This window comes from Macrobrachium rosenbergii, chromosome 20 (assembly GCF_040412425.1).
Source record: "Macrobrachium rosenbergii isolate ZJJX-2024 chromosome 20, ASM4041242v1, whole genome shotgun sequence".
Lineage (NCBI taxonomy): Eukaryota > Metazoa > Arthropoda > Malacostraca > Decapoda > Palaemonidae > Macrobrachium > Macrobrachium rosenbergii.
Window position 1 is genome coordinate 34,107,707 of NC_089760.1, and position 17,294 is coordinate 34,125,000.

At 34.0% G+C, this 17,294-nt stretch overlaps 1 protein-coding gene across 23 annotated transcripts in view; it reads right to left on the reverse strand.

The window, feature by feature from the left end:
- LOC136849237 (epsin-1-like) overlaps nt 1-17,294 on the reverse strand; it is a 150,992-nt gene that overhangs the window by 28,172 nt on the left and 105,526 nt on the right. For 18 of the 23 annotated variants that reach the window (XM_067122485.1, XM_067122472.1, XM_067122489.1 and 15 more), the window contains 3 exons: nt 7,594-7,705; nt 3,452-3,658; nt 2,946-2,987 (listed from right to left, as the gene is read on the reverse strand). In XM_067122485.1, coding sequence (XP_066978586.1) covers nt 2,946-2,987; nt 3,452-3,658; nt 7,594-7,705 — 361 coding nt within the window. Of the gene's footprint in view, nt 1-2,945; nt 2,988-3,451; nt 3,659-7,593; nt 7,706-12,016; nt 12,077-17,294 lie in introns of all 23 variants that reach the window. The other 5 variants (XM_067122488.1, XM_067122481.1, XM_067122484.1 and 2 more) reach the window with 3 other exon arrangements.

Consider the following 17,294-nt stretch of genomic DNA (forward strand, 5'->3'; position numbering starts at 1 on the left):
CTGGCAAATCGCTGACCGCGGTTATGAGTGCCAGAGTCCGAGTCACTAGAAGATAACGCATGTACGTCCATTCGGATGCCTTTCCAACGGCGATCCTCCATGACCTGGGACGGACGGACAACAGGCTCGGACATGGCAACGACTACTCGTGGGCAAAGCCCACAGACCCCCCTTGGACTGCCAGTTTGCTTCCTCCCAAGTGATCAAGGGGAGTTTAGCAGGGACCTTGGTCTGGAAGCATCGGTGGGACAAGTAGCCGTCCCCTCCACTGACACTGCACTTACACTTACACTGTTGAATTTGTCCATGAGGACACGCACTGAATTCCCAATTTGGGAAACTGTGTTCACTAATAAATCAAATTTCTACACCTTAAACAAACGAGCGCTGCCACAAATTTTAAATTTTGAGCTGCCACGTAAAGTAGAAACAATAGCTATGTAATTATTTGGTAAGTTACTCATATAAAAATATGTATTCATTATCTAAAGACATTTTTTAAAGTTAGTTTTATTTTATTTGTGTTTCTGCATGCAAATGTCCATCAGCTGACACCTCTGGACATAAAGATTAAAAAACAAAGCAAGTACAGTATCAGACTTATTATGAGCTAGACACTTACTTATAAGTCAGAAATTGAGCCTAAATCCACTTCTGATTAATCAACATGGTTAAGTTCCAAAGACCAAAGTTAACAGATTAACCTAAGATTGAGTTTACTTTGGATTCCCACACTAAATATTTTTTAACCTTTATGAAGTGATACTCTTAATAAAGTTTCATAAAATCTACAATTTTGTATAGAATATTTTGGTTACCTTCAAAAGAAATTCCTACCATTCTGGTCTAAGTTAACCTAGCATAGCTATGTAAAATCTTTATGGCTGTTTTGCCATCCACACACGGAATTCTTATATTACTACATGAATTCATTTCTTTTATTCACAAGCCTTAAAATGAAAGCCTTATTAGCAGTCAAATTCCTTTTACAGTAACCCTCTATAGAAATAAAAACATTAACCAAACCACACAGATTTCAGTCATATACTGTATTCATTTTGATGTGGTTCACTTCTTTCTTGAAATATATTTTAATACTCTATATATGAATTGGCACTTGCATAAAAGAAATGTGCTTACCCTTTTAATGGGGTATATAAAAAATTAATTAACTCAATATTGTTAATGAAATTATTAAAATCTGCAAAGCTCTTCATGTTTTATGAAACCTTTTTTTTTTTTTTAAATTCATAAGTGAAAATAGACATCACCATCCATTCATGGATAAAGAGGCCTTCCTTACTGACTTCTGCATCTCTGTTACATTTGTAACAAAGATGTGAGATCCATGGTGTTGAATAGCAAGCTCTGACTTTTCAAAGTCTGAATCATTTGTTTCACCTCAAACCAATTAATCACATGTTGACTTTTTTTCATGGAAGCGGAACTCCCAGTCTCGCCTGACTTACATTAGTCGGGCCCAGAACTTTTTCCCTCAATATGTTCTTCCTGCCTTCTGGTACTGCCTTTGGTTCATCCTCACTCTGTAGTTAAATATTTGCTCCTATGGAAGGCACATAAAGAAAATGGACACGTACAGATCTTTGTAAATTAACTTTAAGAGCAAGGCCAATGAATAACATATTTATTTGCACTGAGGAACATGTTTTTCATAATTAAAGGAGAACCTGACAATACTTCAATCACAAACTCATTAGTACACATAAAAACAAGATATCTATATGGAGTTTGTTCTGACGAACAGGGTAGAATAGTATCTTGCATCAAGTAACTAAAAACATTGTATATAGATGCTGACAGTGTAAGATCCTGGAATAAAATTATTATTATTAAGAAGTCTAACCAGACTACTAAGCTAATTTATTTAGCTCTCACAAGGCTGGTCTCCATAAGAAATGATTTAAATGTTTATATTATAAGGCTCATGAATAAGTGAAAGACATCAACATAGTTTAAGAATTCCTTACATGGATAGCAAAAAGTACATTAGCATACTGATTTGATAGATAAGCCCAGTCAGGCCTGTGTTAACCTAGGTTAGCCTTGGCTTTAAGTTTTTTCTGCTAAACTGTACAGGATTCTAACAAAGCTTCCTATGCTGATTTGATTCCAAAACTTGACAATTACTGTAGCTAAAGTTTGTACATACACATACAATATACATAACTGTTATTTTTGACCTGCATTCTCTTTATACATGGGGTGGGTCCGGGGTTATTCATCAAATATCTGTGGGTCAAACAACTGTGACATCTGCTGATGAACTAAAAATCACTTGAATGAGGCACTTATAAAATTATAAAATGACATTACAGCGGTATGAAATCTATGTAGTATCCAAGGTTTCAGTTATTTATAGCATATGCTGATAATTTTACTACTATTCATTTCCCCATTGTTTCTCAACAATTCCAACCATGGAACCGCCCTCCTCTGACACTAGACACTTCAACCATCCTTTGCTTGAAAAGAAGTTTCTATTCAGTTTGGGGGGATGTATGACATTGGTGACTTTACCTTAGCTAAGCACACTAGATTTTTTTTACTATAAATGTCAATTTTTGGGAAGCAAACAACACTGTCAATTGCACTAAAAATATCATTAAGAAAACTACTGTTTTAATTTTCTGCACTCCTCAAGCATCACTTTACATGGTCAGGTTTTAAAAAATATTGACCAATATTTAATAAAGGCAGACAGTACAGTGTTACCCTTAGTCCACCATAACTTTTCAAGTATTTTAGCAAAACTGTCCAATGTACTATATACTGATTATGTATTGAGCTGGGGAAGAAAGAGTTCATTCCAAATATCTTCATCCAGTTCAGCAATCCCATTACATGTGTGAAGTTTTGGAAGCAAAAGCACATTCACAATAGGTTAAAACTACAATTTATCAAGAGATAAAAACTAATATATTGACCTTCTGCTAAAAGTCCAGGGTCGAACGCATCTGTTAGGCCGTCTGTGGAAAGAAAACAGATACGTAGGGAGATGCAAAATGGTTAAGGAAAATAGCAACACTTTACAAATTGTTCTGCACAGATAATTAATCTTAAGATCACTAACTATAGGGTTCATATTACTACATAAACCTTGAATTGACCACTCAACCATAGAATCAATATTTGATTATTGGTTACAAAAAAATATGGAGGGAAATTCTAGTTATATGCATGCATTAATTATAAATATTCAAAATTTTCCATATTCATACATGCACAAAGATAGTATGGTACATAAATTGCATGGTAAGAGTTTTCTCTCAATACCATGACAATTGTTATAAAAAAAAAGGTTATTCAATACAAAATTACAAGAACTTTTCATAAAAAAAGGTTATTCAATACAAAGCTACACGAGGAGTTTTTCATAATAAGATTCCGATTAGGAAATAAAAAGCAAATTCAAAACTAACTGAATACCAACTTTTAGCTGGTTTCTCCCTCGAAGATAATGCAGAGAACTCATCAATGTCTCCATTATTAGTGGGCGAAATAGGAGCAAACGGGTCACGTGTCTGCTGAGTCTTTGCTGGCACAGGATTCCATGGATCATTGTTACCTACTGGTGGTGTGGCTCTACTAGCAGAAGGAGGAGCACTAAGTACAGCCCAAGGATCATTACCACATATACCTGGAGAAATGGAAGTAAACTCTGCACTGTACAATACTCAATAAGAGGCTTTTGTACTTGAAATTATTACTATAACTGCACAAACAATCCAATGGGAAATAAATATCCACAATTACAGAAAATGTATACTGATAAAATATAACTTAAAATCTCAAAAAAAAGCTACGATAAAATTATAACTATAAAGAGAAAAATCATCTAAATTTAATTATCTGTTACTTAACAACAAAACTGACAGCTTCATATAATTACTGTACAGTTTATTTCCTTCAAGTATCCCCATACACTGCCCACCTTCACCTAACAGGCAAGTCATTAGTGGCACGGTGCATGCTCCACCTAGGTCCTCAGGTTTTCACTGATCACCTGTTATTTTTTTTTTTCAGCACTGTTAACAGTTGGGTAGAATTTCCCAAACTGCATCCTCTTTTCAGGATTGCCTAATTTATCTTTAATTTTACTCAAATTCATTTTTTTCCATTCCCTTTTCTACTTCTGAGTGCTAAAAGTGGGATTTCAATGTATTAGCAGGCAGTTACTTGTCACTGGCTTCTGCAATTATAGCTTTCTTTCTCTGATAAGGATATTTTTTGATTGTGCAACACACAAGGTAAATGTGAATTTCCATCTCCATACAGTTTTGTAATTATTAATCCTGTTTTTTTTTTCTTTCCAATATTAACAAATGGTATTTCTATCTCTTAAGTAGAAAGTTTTGTAATTAGTTTTTATATTACAGTACTGTACAGCATTATGCCAATATTTGTTTACATATTTACAAAATCACTCCATTACTGACTGCATTTGCTTACCTTGCTATTTTTATGACGTGATAACCTTGCCTTTAGGACTTTTTCCCTAATTTTTATGTTTCTGTAAACTAACTACCTTTTAGTATGTTATGTATGCTAGTGGCTTTTCACTATAATTTGTCATTTTTCCAAGATACCTCAGCAAATCTGAATAGTGCTGACAGGTAAGCACTGCCAAATATACAGTGCATGAACTTCCATAAGGAGCCACATGTTATACACCAGCTGTGAGGAAGCATGCTAACCTGTGAGAAAGGCTGGGAATGGTCACCTGCACATTGTTCTATTGTTGTACAGCCACTCTTAAAAGTTCTGGCACACTTTTCCATGTGTTTTGGACAAGAGTTTACAATATAGTAGCTGGCAACTTTCATGAGACCGTCCCTCACGAGATCTCACTCAAGACTGTCACCAGGTCATATGTAGCCTACTAAAGGAAAAAGTAGACTCAGATGAGATAATGAGTGCACTGCTTTTTTTTATCATTCAAATTTCTTTCTAATGTTTTCACTTTTGTTCTTATTGGTTTTAGCAGATGCTAATACTATGAGAGAGAGAGAGAGAGAGAGAGAGAGAGAGAGAGAGAGAGAGAGAGAGAGAGAGAGAGAGAGAGAGAGAGAGAGAGAGAGAGAGAGAGAGAGAGAGAGAGAGCGAGCTTAGTGGTGTGTAGGCTGCACGGCTTGCACTTCTTAAAATAAATTCCCACTCTTTGACTATACTCATATATATTTGTTTGCTCAGCATTGCTGTGACTAACTACAATACTGTCCTTTAAAGTATTATGTAAATGATATATTGAATATAATACGAATAAATATATCTGTACTCAACAGTATATTTACAATCCATATAACATTTTTCACATAAACCTATATTTTTCTTATAGAGAAACAAATGTAAATAAATAAGTAGATAAGTAAACCAATGAGTGTAGTGCATAATCAAACAATTACTGCATAAAAATACAAAATATATTTGTCAATTAACATATAATCACTTAGACTGAACATTGTTTCATTTCACAAATGTTTATTTCGTTCCGTTTTCAATTAAGTGACTCCCAGACTGACTTGGCAAGTCTTATTACGTGATTCCCAGTCTTGGCATTACTTGCATCCCCTTTATTAGTTACTGCATATAATCCAAATACTTTCAATGGCATTTATGTCGGTTGACTTTGCTGGCCATTCAATTCTGATTATGTGTGGATGTTCTCTAAACCATTCTTTTACAGTTTGGGCAATATGGAAAGAAGAGTTGCCCATGACTACATATATTGGTTCTGGCTCGGGGAATAACGGGGTTTCCACTGATGGCACTAAAACTTCCTCTAGAACAGTAATATATATTAGGACTACTGCAGTAATATATATTAGGACTACTGCAGTAATTCTTCCGCTCTTCCCTGATGGTTGGATGTTTTCAGGATAATAGCTATAAGTGATAAAACAATTGTAAAAGATGAAGAAAATCATAATTACGATGATGAAGAAGAAAATCAGCATAGATCCTAGGCCTGCTCCCTCTCTCTGTACATACAAAAGTATTCATATGACAATTTCATTAACATTTTTATGAAGTGTAGATGGATCATTAACAAAGGAAAGATATACTAGAATAAAACAAAGTTTACCTAAAATATGCACTGAATATATGTCTCTAATGAAATAAAACCAAGATTCGTATAATAGACCTATATTGATACAAATATTTAATTCATATTATAAACCTATAATGATAGTCATTTTTATAATAGGCCTAGATTATAAAGAGATGTCTAATAGTCTCATCTTTATAATAGGCCTATGATAATATTAATAGACAATTCTTATGATATATACGTTATGACAATAAATCCTTCATTCTTATGAACGGAACATTATGAAATAAAGCATACATTAAAAAAAAAAGGGCTGGCTAAAATTCATCGTTTGTGGCATGTTATTATTTGGATTGTCAGTCCTACCCTTTTTAAATTCTACATATTAATTTTTTTATTTAACTTTTACCCACATAACCCTTTCTTCACGTAATTTTATTTAAAACTTTCCAAGTTTTCCTGGGACGCCAACAGTAAAGCCCCATCTCGATAAAGTTGACAGTCTACCGATTTACGTTAAATGGTTTGGTTTCCCACACACACGATAAGTGACATCATGACGAACAGTATCACTCAAATACAGAAGAAATCTTACTCCTCATTTTAGATTGAAACGAATATCTACAGGTATCAACATTAATTTAATTATTTGAGTCTCAAAATATAAATATTCGAATGCAAAAGCACAATTAATTTTGAAGATCAACATGCTCTGTACTTCTATCTTCTAATTTCACTAAAAGATAGTTTTGGGTTTCAAAATGTTTAATTAAATTTTAACAATCCACATTATTTTTCTGCCAGTTTTATATATAGTGTTTTTATGAATATTAATCTTATTCTGATTGTAAAGTTTGGTTTCTATGTGATTTTAAAAAGAAAAAAATATCTATTGGTGAAAGAAGTTCACTGAAAAGTGTGCCTGAACTTTGAAGACCGGCTGTACAAGAGAAGGTCATACTAAATTAAACATATCAGAATGCTGTCACAGGTACGTCCAATTCTGTTTGGTGTTTCCAGCTTCACCTGTACTTCACATGATATTCCTCCTCCTTGGTAGCTGTGAAGTAACCCCCAACATTAGCCAATTTTGCTGTCAGTCAGCTACAAACTGTCCAACCTACCACAGTGTAACCCAGCCAACCTGCCTGTTTGTCAGCTGATCTGCTTGCTGTCAGGCCAGTAATTTTTTCCATTACTGCTGGCAACGTCTAAGTCCTGCCTTAAATCTAATATGTTCATTTGCTCCAGCACAAATTATGAGTTCTTATAAACTGAATCTAGCCTTCAAAACCGAGTTTTTTGCTCATCTTTAAATCTATAACCTATATTGTAATACACTACATAAGGTTATCAGTTTCACAAAAAATCAGCAGCTGAACCGTCAACATCAAGTTGTGATGAGAGTTCAGTTTAAGTGTTAGGGAAAAAAGTGATCTCACATTTTCATAATCAATAATGCAATACATTCACGTTCAGTACAATAAAAATAATAAGTTATATAAGCAAAATAACTAACCTACCTCCCATAGGTGGTTCTGGAGATTTGGCAGGTGGGACCCCCCAAGGATCTGTAGTAGGAGGGGATGTGACACGAGATGGAGGTCCCGATGCAGGGGATCCCCAGGGATCTGTCTGCAGAGAAGAAAGATTATAGTTTCAATATTCCAGTTCTAAAAGTATTAGGTAAAACAAGAGTAAGCCTTAATCAAAACCAGCTTACAAAATTTGAATAGGTACTTGATGACCTCTGATTGACTATGAACTTCCATTTCACCAATGCATTGCAAAAAAATAATATACATAAAAGTTTCAAGTAAAAATGAGATAAGCGTAAATCTCATGTGAAGAAGTCATAGGTGCACATGTAGCAACAAAACATTCAGCAAGTCCTAAATACTGATTTATGACCTTTCTATCAAGAGGGTTGAATTATATGGAAACAGCATAACCAAAGATTATCATTAATGAAAGTTCATGTCTTCAAGACTACAAAATCTAATAATTATGCAATAAAAAATTAAAGCCTCTATCACCACAAATCAGTTCACTTTGGTGAAAGAAGAAAGAGGAAAATTGAAGGATAATATTAGTCTTACTACCTTTGTGACTGTATGGCAAGGACAGACAACAAACCAAAACTTTAAAGAAACAGAAAGGATATGAGCTTTTACAGGTAATGGTACTTGTCATAATTGTTAAAGATGAAATATTACCAAATATGGTATAGTTATAGATGAAACACCACTAATGCAAGAAACAAGTGTATTTTCAGATACTGTTTTGAGACATCACATCTCACCTTCAGTGTGGTGAGGAGACATGATGTTTTGAAACTATATGTAAAAATAAACTCTTTCTTGAATCTGTGGGTTTTCATATTCTTTACACTTCAACATTGTGATCCTGACATCAAAGTACAACTGTCCTCCAATTCCACACATTTGAGCTTCAGATATCAAGGTACAGTTGTCCTGCACTTCCAAATGACAAGCCAACATTATTTATCTGTTAACTTTAACATAAAATTCCATACCAGCTACAAAATATGGTACTGCATTTAGTATATAAGATTATCCTCAAAACACTATTTGACAATGTAATCACCATTTTCTAACAATATACTTAGAGCATTATCATTAAACTTTCTTGACAAGTGGGCATCAGGTTGGATGAATCTACTAGCAGGGTGATTCTTTACCTCAAAAACATGCTGAAAGACATTTATTTTTCATCAACAACTTAGTGAAGTCCATCACACTAAATATGAATATTAGCTAAAAATAATTTTAACAAAAAAGGGCTGTTTACATATTCCATATTTGAAAAACCTCCTCTTATTTCACAAATCATTCCATTTGCATTTACTTCAAATAAATGCTAATAAAAAAATGCCTGCACAAATGATACATATCTGTAGATGTGTAATGATGACATACAACAGTTTAAACAAACACACTTTATTTGATGTGACTGTCTTGCATAACCAATGATGATGCATTCGATATATTTCTCACTATATCAAGAAACAAAAACTCTAATAATGTAAAGCCAACTGTAGCCACAAGTATGCTACAGGGAAATGCTTTTCTTCACAACTTAATCTCTTGTTAGGGCTGCTGTTTTTACTGAACCTTTTCCTAATACAGGTGGCCTGAAGCTTTGTCCTTGGTAAATACAGTGGATCTTATTTACTATACCACAACTTAAACATGTAATGACTGGATAAACAGAAATGATTAAGATTGTCAAAATTTCTTTTCGAGATTTCGATTCCCTCATACAGGTGGCCTGACACTTTGTCCTTGGTAAATACATTGGATCTTTTATTTAATACCACAACTTATACATGTAATGACTGGATAAACAGAAATTATTAAGATTGCCAAAATTTCTTTTCGAGATTTCGACTCCCGAAAGCTCTCTGTTTAGATTTATTCTTAAATATACTTGTCCCCATGCATAACTGTGGATTTGTTTCTCCATATCAAGACTCATGCTACTATGAGCATTTATAACTATTATTATTATTATTGTTATTATTATATTATTATTATTATTATTATTACTATTATTATTATTATTACTATTATTATTATTATTATTATTATTAATTATAATTATTATTTTATTATTATTATTATTATTACTATTCAGAAGATGAACCCTATTCATATGGGACAAGCCCAGAGGGACCACTAACTTGGAATTCAGGTTTCCAAAGAACATATCTCACTTATTAAAAAGAAATAAATTAACAAATTAATAAATATATAAAAATGCATGTAAATTAAAATGCAAGGAGAATTGTATTATGGTAGTACCTAATACATTGCATCTTCGCTTGAACTTTTGAAGTCCCAATTGCAATCACCAGGAAGACTGTTCCACATTCAAATGGTGTGAGGAATAAAGGACCTCTGGCACTGAGAAGTTCAATGGCAAGGCACAATTACTGCATATTAGTGCTACTGTTCTGCAAATCTGGTTGCTCTCAGCAGGAAAAAGGGATCAAGGATCACTTGTGAATGTGAAAGATCTGTTAAATTTATAGCTTATGAAAAGTTGACACACAAGATCATCTGTTGATGGTCCAAGTCATAAATACTAATCTTAGGGAACAAAAACCTACCATCACAAACCACTCTATCTAAAAGAGATAAATCTCAAGCAGAAGCAGACGTCCCTACCGGAGAACAGTATTCTAGTAAAGGTAGTAAAGGAAGGACAAATGACCTAAAACAGGTTGCACTGATTTTATCAGCTATAAATACTTGAGGCCTTACAGGCAATACCTAACCTTCTTGCAACGTTTGCTGACAGTCGTTGCTGTATGTTTCTCAAAAGTAGGATGTGAGTCAAAAGTTACACCTAGAATAGTTAAAGCTTTAGAATCATTCAGCAGAGTCCCATCCACCTGAAGGGGTTGATGGGGTGGAAAATCTGTATGAGATCTGCTAATCAACAGTGTTTTTGTTTACTGGAGTTCAGCCTCGCACCTTATCTACTGAAAATAAGCTTAGAGAGGAAGGAGTACAGCTAAAAGCAAGAAGTTTGGCTAACAGCCACATACAAGACTTTGATGTAAAAATTTTAATAAAAAAGAAATTTCCTGAAATAACTGGAACTCATTAGAGAGAACCAGATACATACATCCACCATATATGAAACAGTGAGAAGTAAAGGATTCTCCATTTAAGACTGGTGTCTAGCCCTTGTGAGAGAGATCAATCTATCCAATTCCCTCACTCTTCATCGAGAAACCACAACTCCACTTGCCTTCTTTACCAGTGTAAAGATGTTGGTAACTTTAAAAAGACTTGTAATATGTTTATATGCACACAGACTTACAATATTCAGACAGTGAAAAGAGAAAAATACTGAAATAAAAAAATTTGTATACAATAAATAAATGCCTTTCAACATATTTTGTGTATGATGAATGTCACCCAACTATACAGAATACCAAAAAATAATCTATACTACATTTACCTAAAGTAAAATATGCCTCAAAATACTACAAGACTTGTAAACAAAACATACAGGTGTTAATTACTTTCATCATTATGGTTAAAAATCTTGATCTTTACCTAAAATGCAACTGTGGAAGTTGTTACATATTTCTTTACCATGAATATGATGAAATAATAAGAGAAAAAGTGACACAGGATAAAAAGAGGCATATTAACACCTGGAGCATCCACATTACATATAAAAATAACCATTAATATATAGTTCATCACATTATTACTATGTTTGTGCCCTCACTTTAATGCAATAAAAATCAAAATTTATCAAAAGTATTTATACATAATTAATTCATCCCCACCACTTGAGTTCATTACTGAATGAATATGGATCTATAATATTCTAAACTTAACAAACACATATGCCAAGGTCTGTGGGGGCACTTACAATAAAACTAGTTTTCATGAAATACTTCTAAAAATTAAATAAAACTAGATTCCATAGCAAGAATGTTAATGGGAAATTATAAGCCCTATGCAAGCACTGCTTGCAGTTTGTTTTGCAGCACACTAAAGGGTACTAAATGTTCTTGTAGCATCCCTTCTACTCCTACTGCAGTATATTTACCTTGTTCCCTCTTTCATTCTCACTTAAGAACAAATCTTTAAGGAAATCACTATTAATGTCTAACAATGATTAAGAGGTCTCATGACACTACTCTAAAATACTACTACTGTACTACTAACAATAATAATCTTGACACTGCACCACATTTCAGTTCATATTTGAAATATTCTATAATACTGTACAGGTTATAATATGTCACCTGTCAATAAATACATTATGATATACTGTATATGTGAATTTAAATACTGTTTGATTTTATGTTTGTACTGTGTTCCAATATTAAAATATTGCTCTAAACTACAGCACCAACCATTACATTCTACAGTTACATTAATGAAGAGGCTGCCTTACCAAATCTTCATTTAGATTCCCGTTACTGAATATGTCATCGAGGATATTCAAAGTCTGAGACTGGGTGACCATGCAATAAAAAATGTGAAATGTTAAATGTAATAAGCAAAATACCCATCATAAAAGTAGCCATAAACTTAGCTCAGAAACTCACCTCTTAGAAAACATTTTCTTTCTTGTGAAAAGACCAGACTTCTGTCACATAAAGGCACTGTCTTTTCCCATTATCGCAAGCTTGTTTTAAAATGTGATGCTTTCTTGTTATGCTAACAAATATGTAAACATTGTAACCTTGATAAACTGCATGTCTTAGCAGCTTCCCCAGTATTCAGCCTTAACAATGACCTTGCTGTGCACTCAATACATTCTTCCTTTTCTGATTACCGCTTCTTTAAGAAAAGCTGGAGAGTCTACAAATTAAACCAACTTATCACATCCAAAATTAACCCTTAAACGCCGAGCCTCTATTTACAAAAGTGTCTGCTGTATGCCAGCGCGGTTTGGGAGTTAGCGCCAAAGCGGAAAGAAAGTTTTTTTCAAAAAATCACAGCATGCTTAGTTTTTAAGATTAAGAGTTCATTGTAGGCTCCTTTTTTTCTCATTGCCTGAAGTTTAGTATGCAACCATCAGAAATGAAAAAAAATATCATTATCATATATAAATATTGGAATATATGACAGCGCGAAAAAAAGTTTCATATATAATTGTATACAAATCGCACTGTGAGCAAAACAGTTAAAGCTAATGAGCTATTTTTTTTCGTTGTATTGTACACTAAATTGCAATGATTTTGGTATATAACAAATTGTAAAACGATCAAAGCAACACAGAGAAAATATTATCACAAAATGATGCATGAATTCGTAACGTGCAGACGTAAAAAAAAGTTTTTTCAAAAATTCACCATAAATCGAAATATTGTGCTAGAGACTTCCCGTGTGTTGCAAAATGAAGGTAAATGATTGAATATTACTAGAATATAAGAGTTTTAGCTTACAATTGCATTTTTTTACCATTTCGGTCAAGTCAAAGTTGACCGAAGGTTGAAATTTCGGCAGTTATCGTGATTTATATGAAAATATTTCAAAACTGATAAAAGCTACAACCATGAGCTATTTTTTGTTGTATTCTACATGAAATTGCACACATTTTCATATATAAAACTTTATGTAACGGCTAATACAAAACAGTGCAAAAATTATGACAAAGTGACAAGAATTTCTGAGATTTTCAGCAGAGTTAGAGCAGATGTAAGGAAAAAGTTTTTTTTCAAAAATTCACCATAAATCGAAATATTGTCCTAGAGACTTCTCATTTGTTGCAAAATGAAGGTAAATGATTGAATATTACTAGAATGTAAGAGTTTTAGCATACAATTGCATTTTTCGACCATTTCAGTCAAGTCAAAGTTGACTGAAGGTTGAAATTTTGGCACTTATCAAGATTTATATGAAAATATGTCAAAATTGATAAAAGCTACAACCATGAGTTATTTTTAGCTGTATTCTACATGAAATTGCGCACATTTTCATATATAAATCTTTATGTAAAGGCTAATAGAAAACGATGCAAAAGTTACGACAAAGTGACTAAAGAATTTCTGATATTTTCAGCAGAGTTAGCTGATGCTTTCTTTTGGGATAAGAAAGAAATTCACGCATGCGCAGCTGGGTCATGCTTGTAAACAAAACAACAGCATGATCCGTGAACTCCCAGTATCCCTCAAGGCGCTGATTTAAAATTTTTTGCAAACGAGGCCTACAAGTATTTTTCCGCGAATATTTAAAAAAACTTTTTGTAGTTGACATATTTTACGTTACTTGGCACCCGACAGACAACGTTTGTCGATATAAAATACGTCCAGTCGGCGTTAAAGGGTTAATATCATTCCAAAACTTTTAAACCTTTAAATTTATTTCATGAAAATGCATCACTCTTAATCAGGATTATTTCATGTGAAACAAACCCAGCTGCACTGACATGAAGAGTCTTCTTTCTGTTGAAAGGAGAATGGTTGACTATGCATGTCCAACCTATAGTCCACTTTCTGCATACATCAACTCTTATTCTTCAGGAAAGCTCAGCTGCATCACATGTACGGTTCATCCCAAGTATGTATATACAAATTTTCCTCAGTTTTTGCACTATTTTAAATATTTCTCTATTTTGTACTCTTCCACACTCATATTTTCAGAAGAGTTCATGTATAGGTTTATGGGTTTGGTGATTTTTTTTTTTTCTTTAAACAGCTTTTCACTTTGGTCATCGTAGCATTGTCACACTGCAGATGTGTCCCTCTGGGTACATGCTATTTTTCTTTTGGTATTCATAAGCTTATTTTTAATTCATTATGTATCATGCCTTGGCTTGTAGATAGAAACTTTTTTTCCCTTTGCCTAATGTACGAGATATTTTCATTACTTCTCCAGTATTCAGTAATATGTCTAGTATCTCCAGTTTTGGTTTATTTTAGCATAAATGTCCTATTCTTATTTATAATAATGAACTGTAGCCTACACACAAATTTCCAGTGGATAATGTTTTCAGTGGTTGCCTTAAAATGTTGTGTGTGCAAGCTTATTACTGCCACTGGGACCAAGGTTCAGGTTTTTCAGCTACTCCTTCCTTCCTGTGCTGTTTTGTCAAAAGTCGACATCTTCAGGGTGCTTTATATGCTATCTTTTCTTGTTTGTCTTGTTCATCTTGGTCATCCTTGCCACTGTTTAGCTTCTTCAAGATGAATTCCATAGATCTCTTTACCTCTGCTCTGCTCATCTCTCTTTATTGCCCATTCATCCATCCTTTTCATGGTGCCTAAGTTGCTGCCTTGATGACAGAGCAGGGTATTGAGATAGTGGTGTTGAGCTATCTCTAGCAAGCATGGGTCTCAGTACTTTTTTTTGTTGACCTTTTGAGCACTGGACACTGACCACTACTCTGCTCTTTAAGTTACGAGAGGTTTTCTGGATATAGAATTTTCTCCAGGTTCTCTACCTCCCTGTCCATGAAAGTTTTGTTTGGTTTCTACCAACTGTTATGGTCCATTCGTCACTTAAATGGTCTGTTGGAAAGATGGTTTTCTGCTTTTTCTGTAGTGAGATCCCACCCTGACTGAAGTGACTTGAGAAGGGGCTTGGGTGTGCCAGTCTCTTCTGGCTGATGGTCTGCCTTTGGCTATGGTTATGACTTGGGTTAGTGAGGCCATCCCTCTCCCTCAAGTTCTTTATACTTGTGGTCGCAATGATGTTGGAACACAACCTTTAAGGTCCTGTCCAGCATGCTTCCTTCTGCAGAGTCTCACTCCCTGAGGGAGCCAAAGAGAGCGTGAATGAAGACTGTACTAGATGTTAGCAACATTTTGCTGTGCTTGCTCTTACATTATTTTTTCGTATTATTGAGAGCCACCTGCATCTGCTGCCTTTGCTTTACTGTCTTTCCCTGGTTGTCTCTCAAGAATTCTCTTTTGTGTTGGCTTCCATGGTTTTCTGGTTGTGCATAGTTAAGGTGTTTCTCAGGAGGTCCTTCTACAGTTCAAGAGTAATACACTAAGGCTTCAAATATACTAAGGCTTCAAGTTCCCTCTTCTTGTCTACTGTTTAATCTTACTAGGTGTGTTTTTCTTAAAGTACCTGCCTTTCACCTCAGGTGCTTGGTTGGTTTTACTATCCAGGAATATGGCTTGCACTGCATCTATTGCTTATGAAAGTTACCAGGATTTCCAAGATCATCATTGGCTCCACTGTCTTCCAACTATGGGAATTTCTTTTTTTTGCATCTGAGTTTTCTATTCCATTCAGAGGTTCTTTTGTTATGTCCCTCATCCAACTGCAATATACGCTAAGTTATGATTCTTGTTTTCAGATAAACTAGGCTTTTAAAGGTTTTGATACAAACCCATTTGTCATAATCTCCAGTGCCATCCTCCCTTCCCCTCACTCTTCCAGATGGGCATTGGAACCTATCTGCTTTGAACTCTTCAAGTTGGTGTGCAGTAGTTGGGTTCATTTTACATGAAATAAAGCTAATTATCTTAATGGGTTTCTATAGAAATTAGTTCTATTTTAAAACAGCTTTCTCCAGCAGCTTCCCACAGTCTGAAAGATTTTGCATAACTTATTTGAAATTTTCTATAAAACTAGCTTTCGAATTTAGCCATAGTAAGCTGTAAAATAATAATAAACAATTTCACAAGTCTACTTAATGGGCAATAAAATTCCTGAGTACTTGAACCTTCTTAAAATTATAAATGACAGTTCCAATCACAACCCTACACACACTATATACACACTGCAAAGTGAAGCAACAAAGAGGGTAGCAATGAGAAAAGACAAATGTACTTAGTACAGTACCAGCTACACAAGTACACAGGAGCTTAGCTTTAATGAATAAAATTATGTCCTGTTCATTTGCAAGTATTTTAATTCAACCCCTGAACTCAGCTTCTCAATATTTAAGGCCTATCCTATATTACTAAAATACCATGAAAGCATCCTAAATTTCCTAAATAAGATTCCTTCACCCATGAGTAACAAGTTTATGATCATCAACCAATTTTATTACTTCAAAAGTCATGGAAACTTTTTACAATCCTGAACCATTATTTCATGAATTCTGTGGGTTACAAAACATCCTACTACGTGTTACCCAGTACTATCAATGATTCCAACAACACATTATAAAACACCTTTAAATGTTCTTTTCTGTTTACCGTAGAATTTCTCATAAACTTTTGGCAACTACTTTGGCTTCATAAGATTACTGTTGCCAAATTTGCAGTTATTTAGAAATACTTAGTATTTACAAATATGACTGGGAAAAAGCAACTATTTTATATAGTTTATTTTGTGAATTGTTGGTATATTTATACAAATGTCTAACAGGAAAATCACAGAATTTTCTGTAATACAGCAGTATTTGTAAAACTCAGCATTTGTAAATACTTCTTAGATTTAGACTGAAGAGATTCATGATAACAACAATTACCCACTGACAATATGGTACATCACATGCAGGAAAAATTTGATGCAATATAACGAGTACCTTATGGACTTTCCAGAAAGGGATACATTAAGGTTGTGAAAGGCTAACTACTTGACCCAATGATCCTATTACCAAACTAATGAAATAATTTTTTGGCATACAAACTTTTTCAACAGCAAATTAATGATTAAAACTGCACTGGCAAAATGCTATTTACAGTGGCAAAAACTCAGCAAAATATCTTCAGATGATATATCACACAACACTAATAGTCATGACTTTGGATAAGAATATTTTT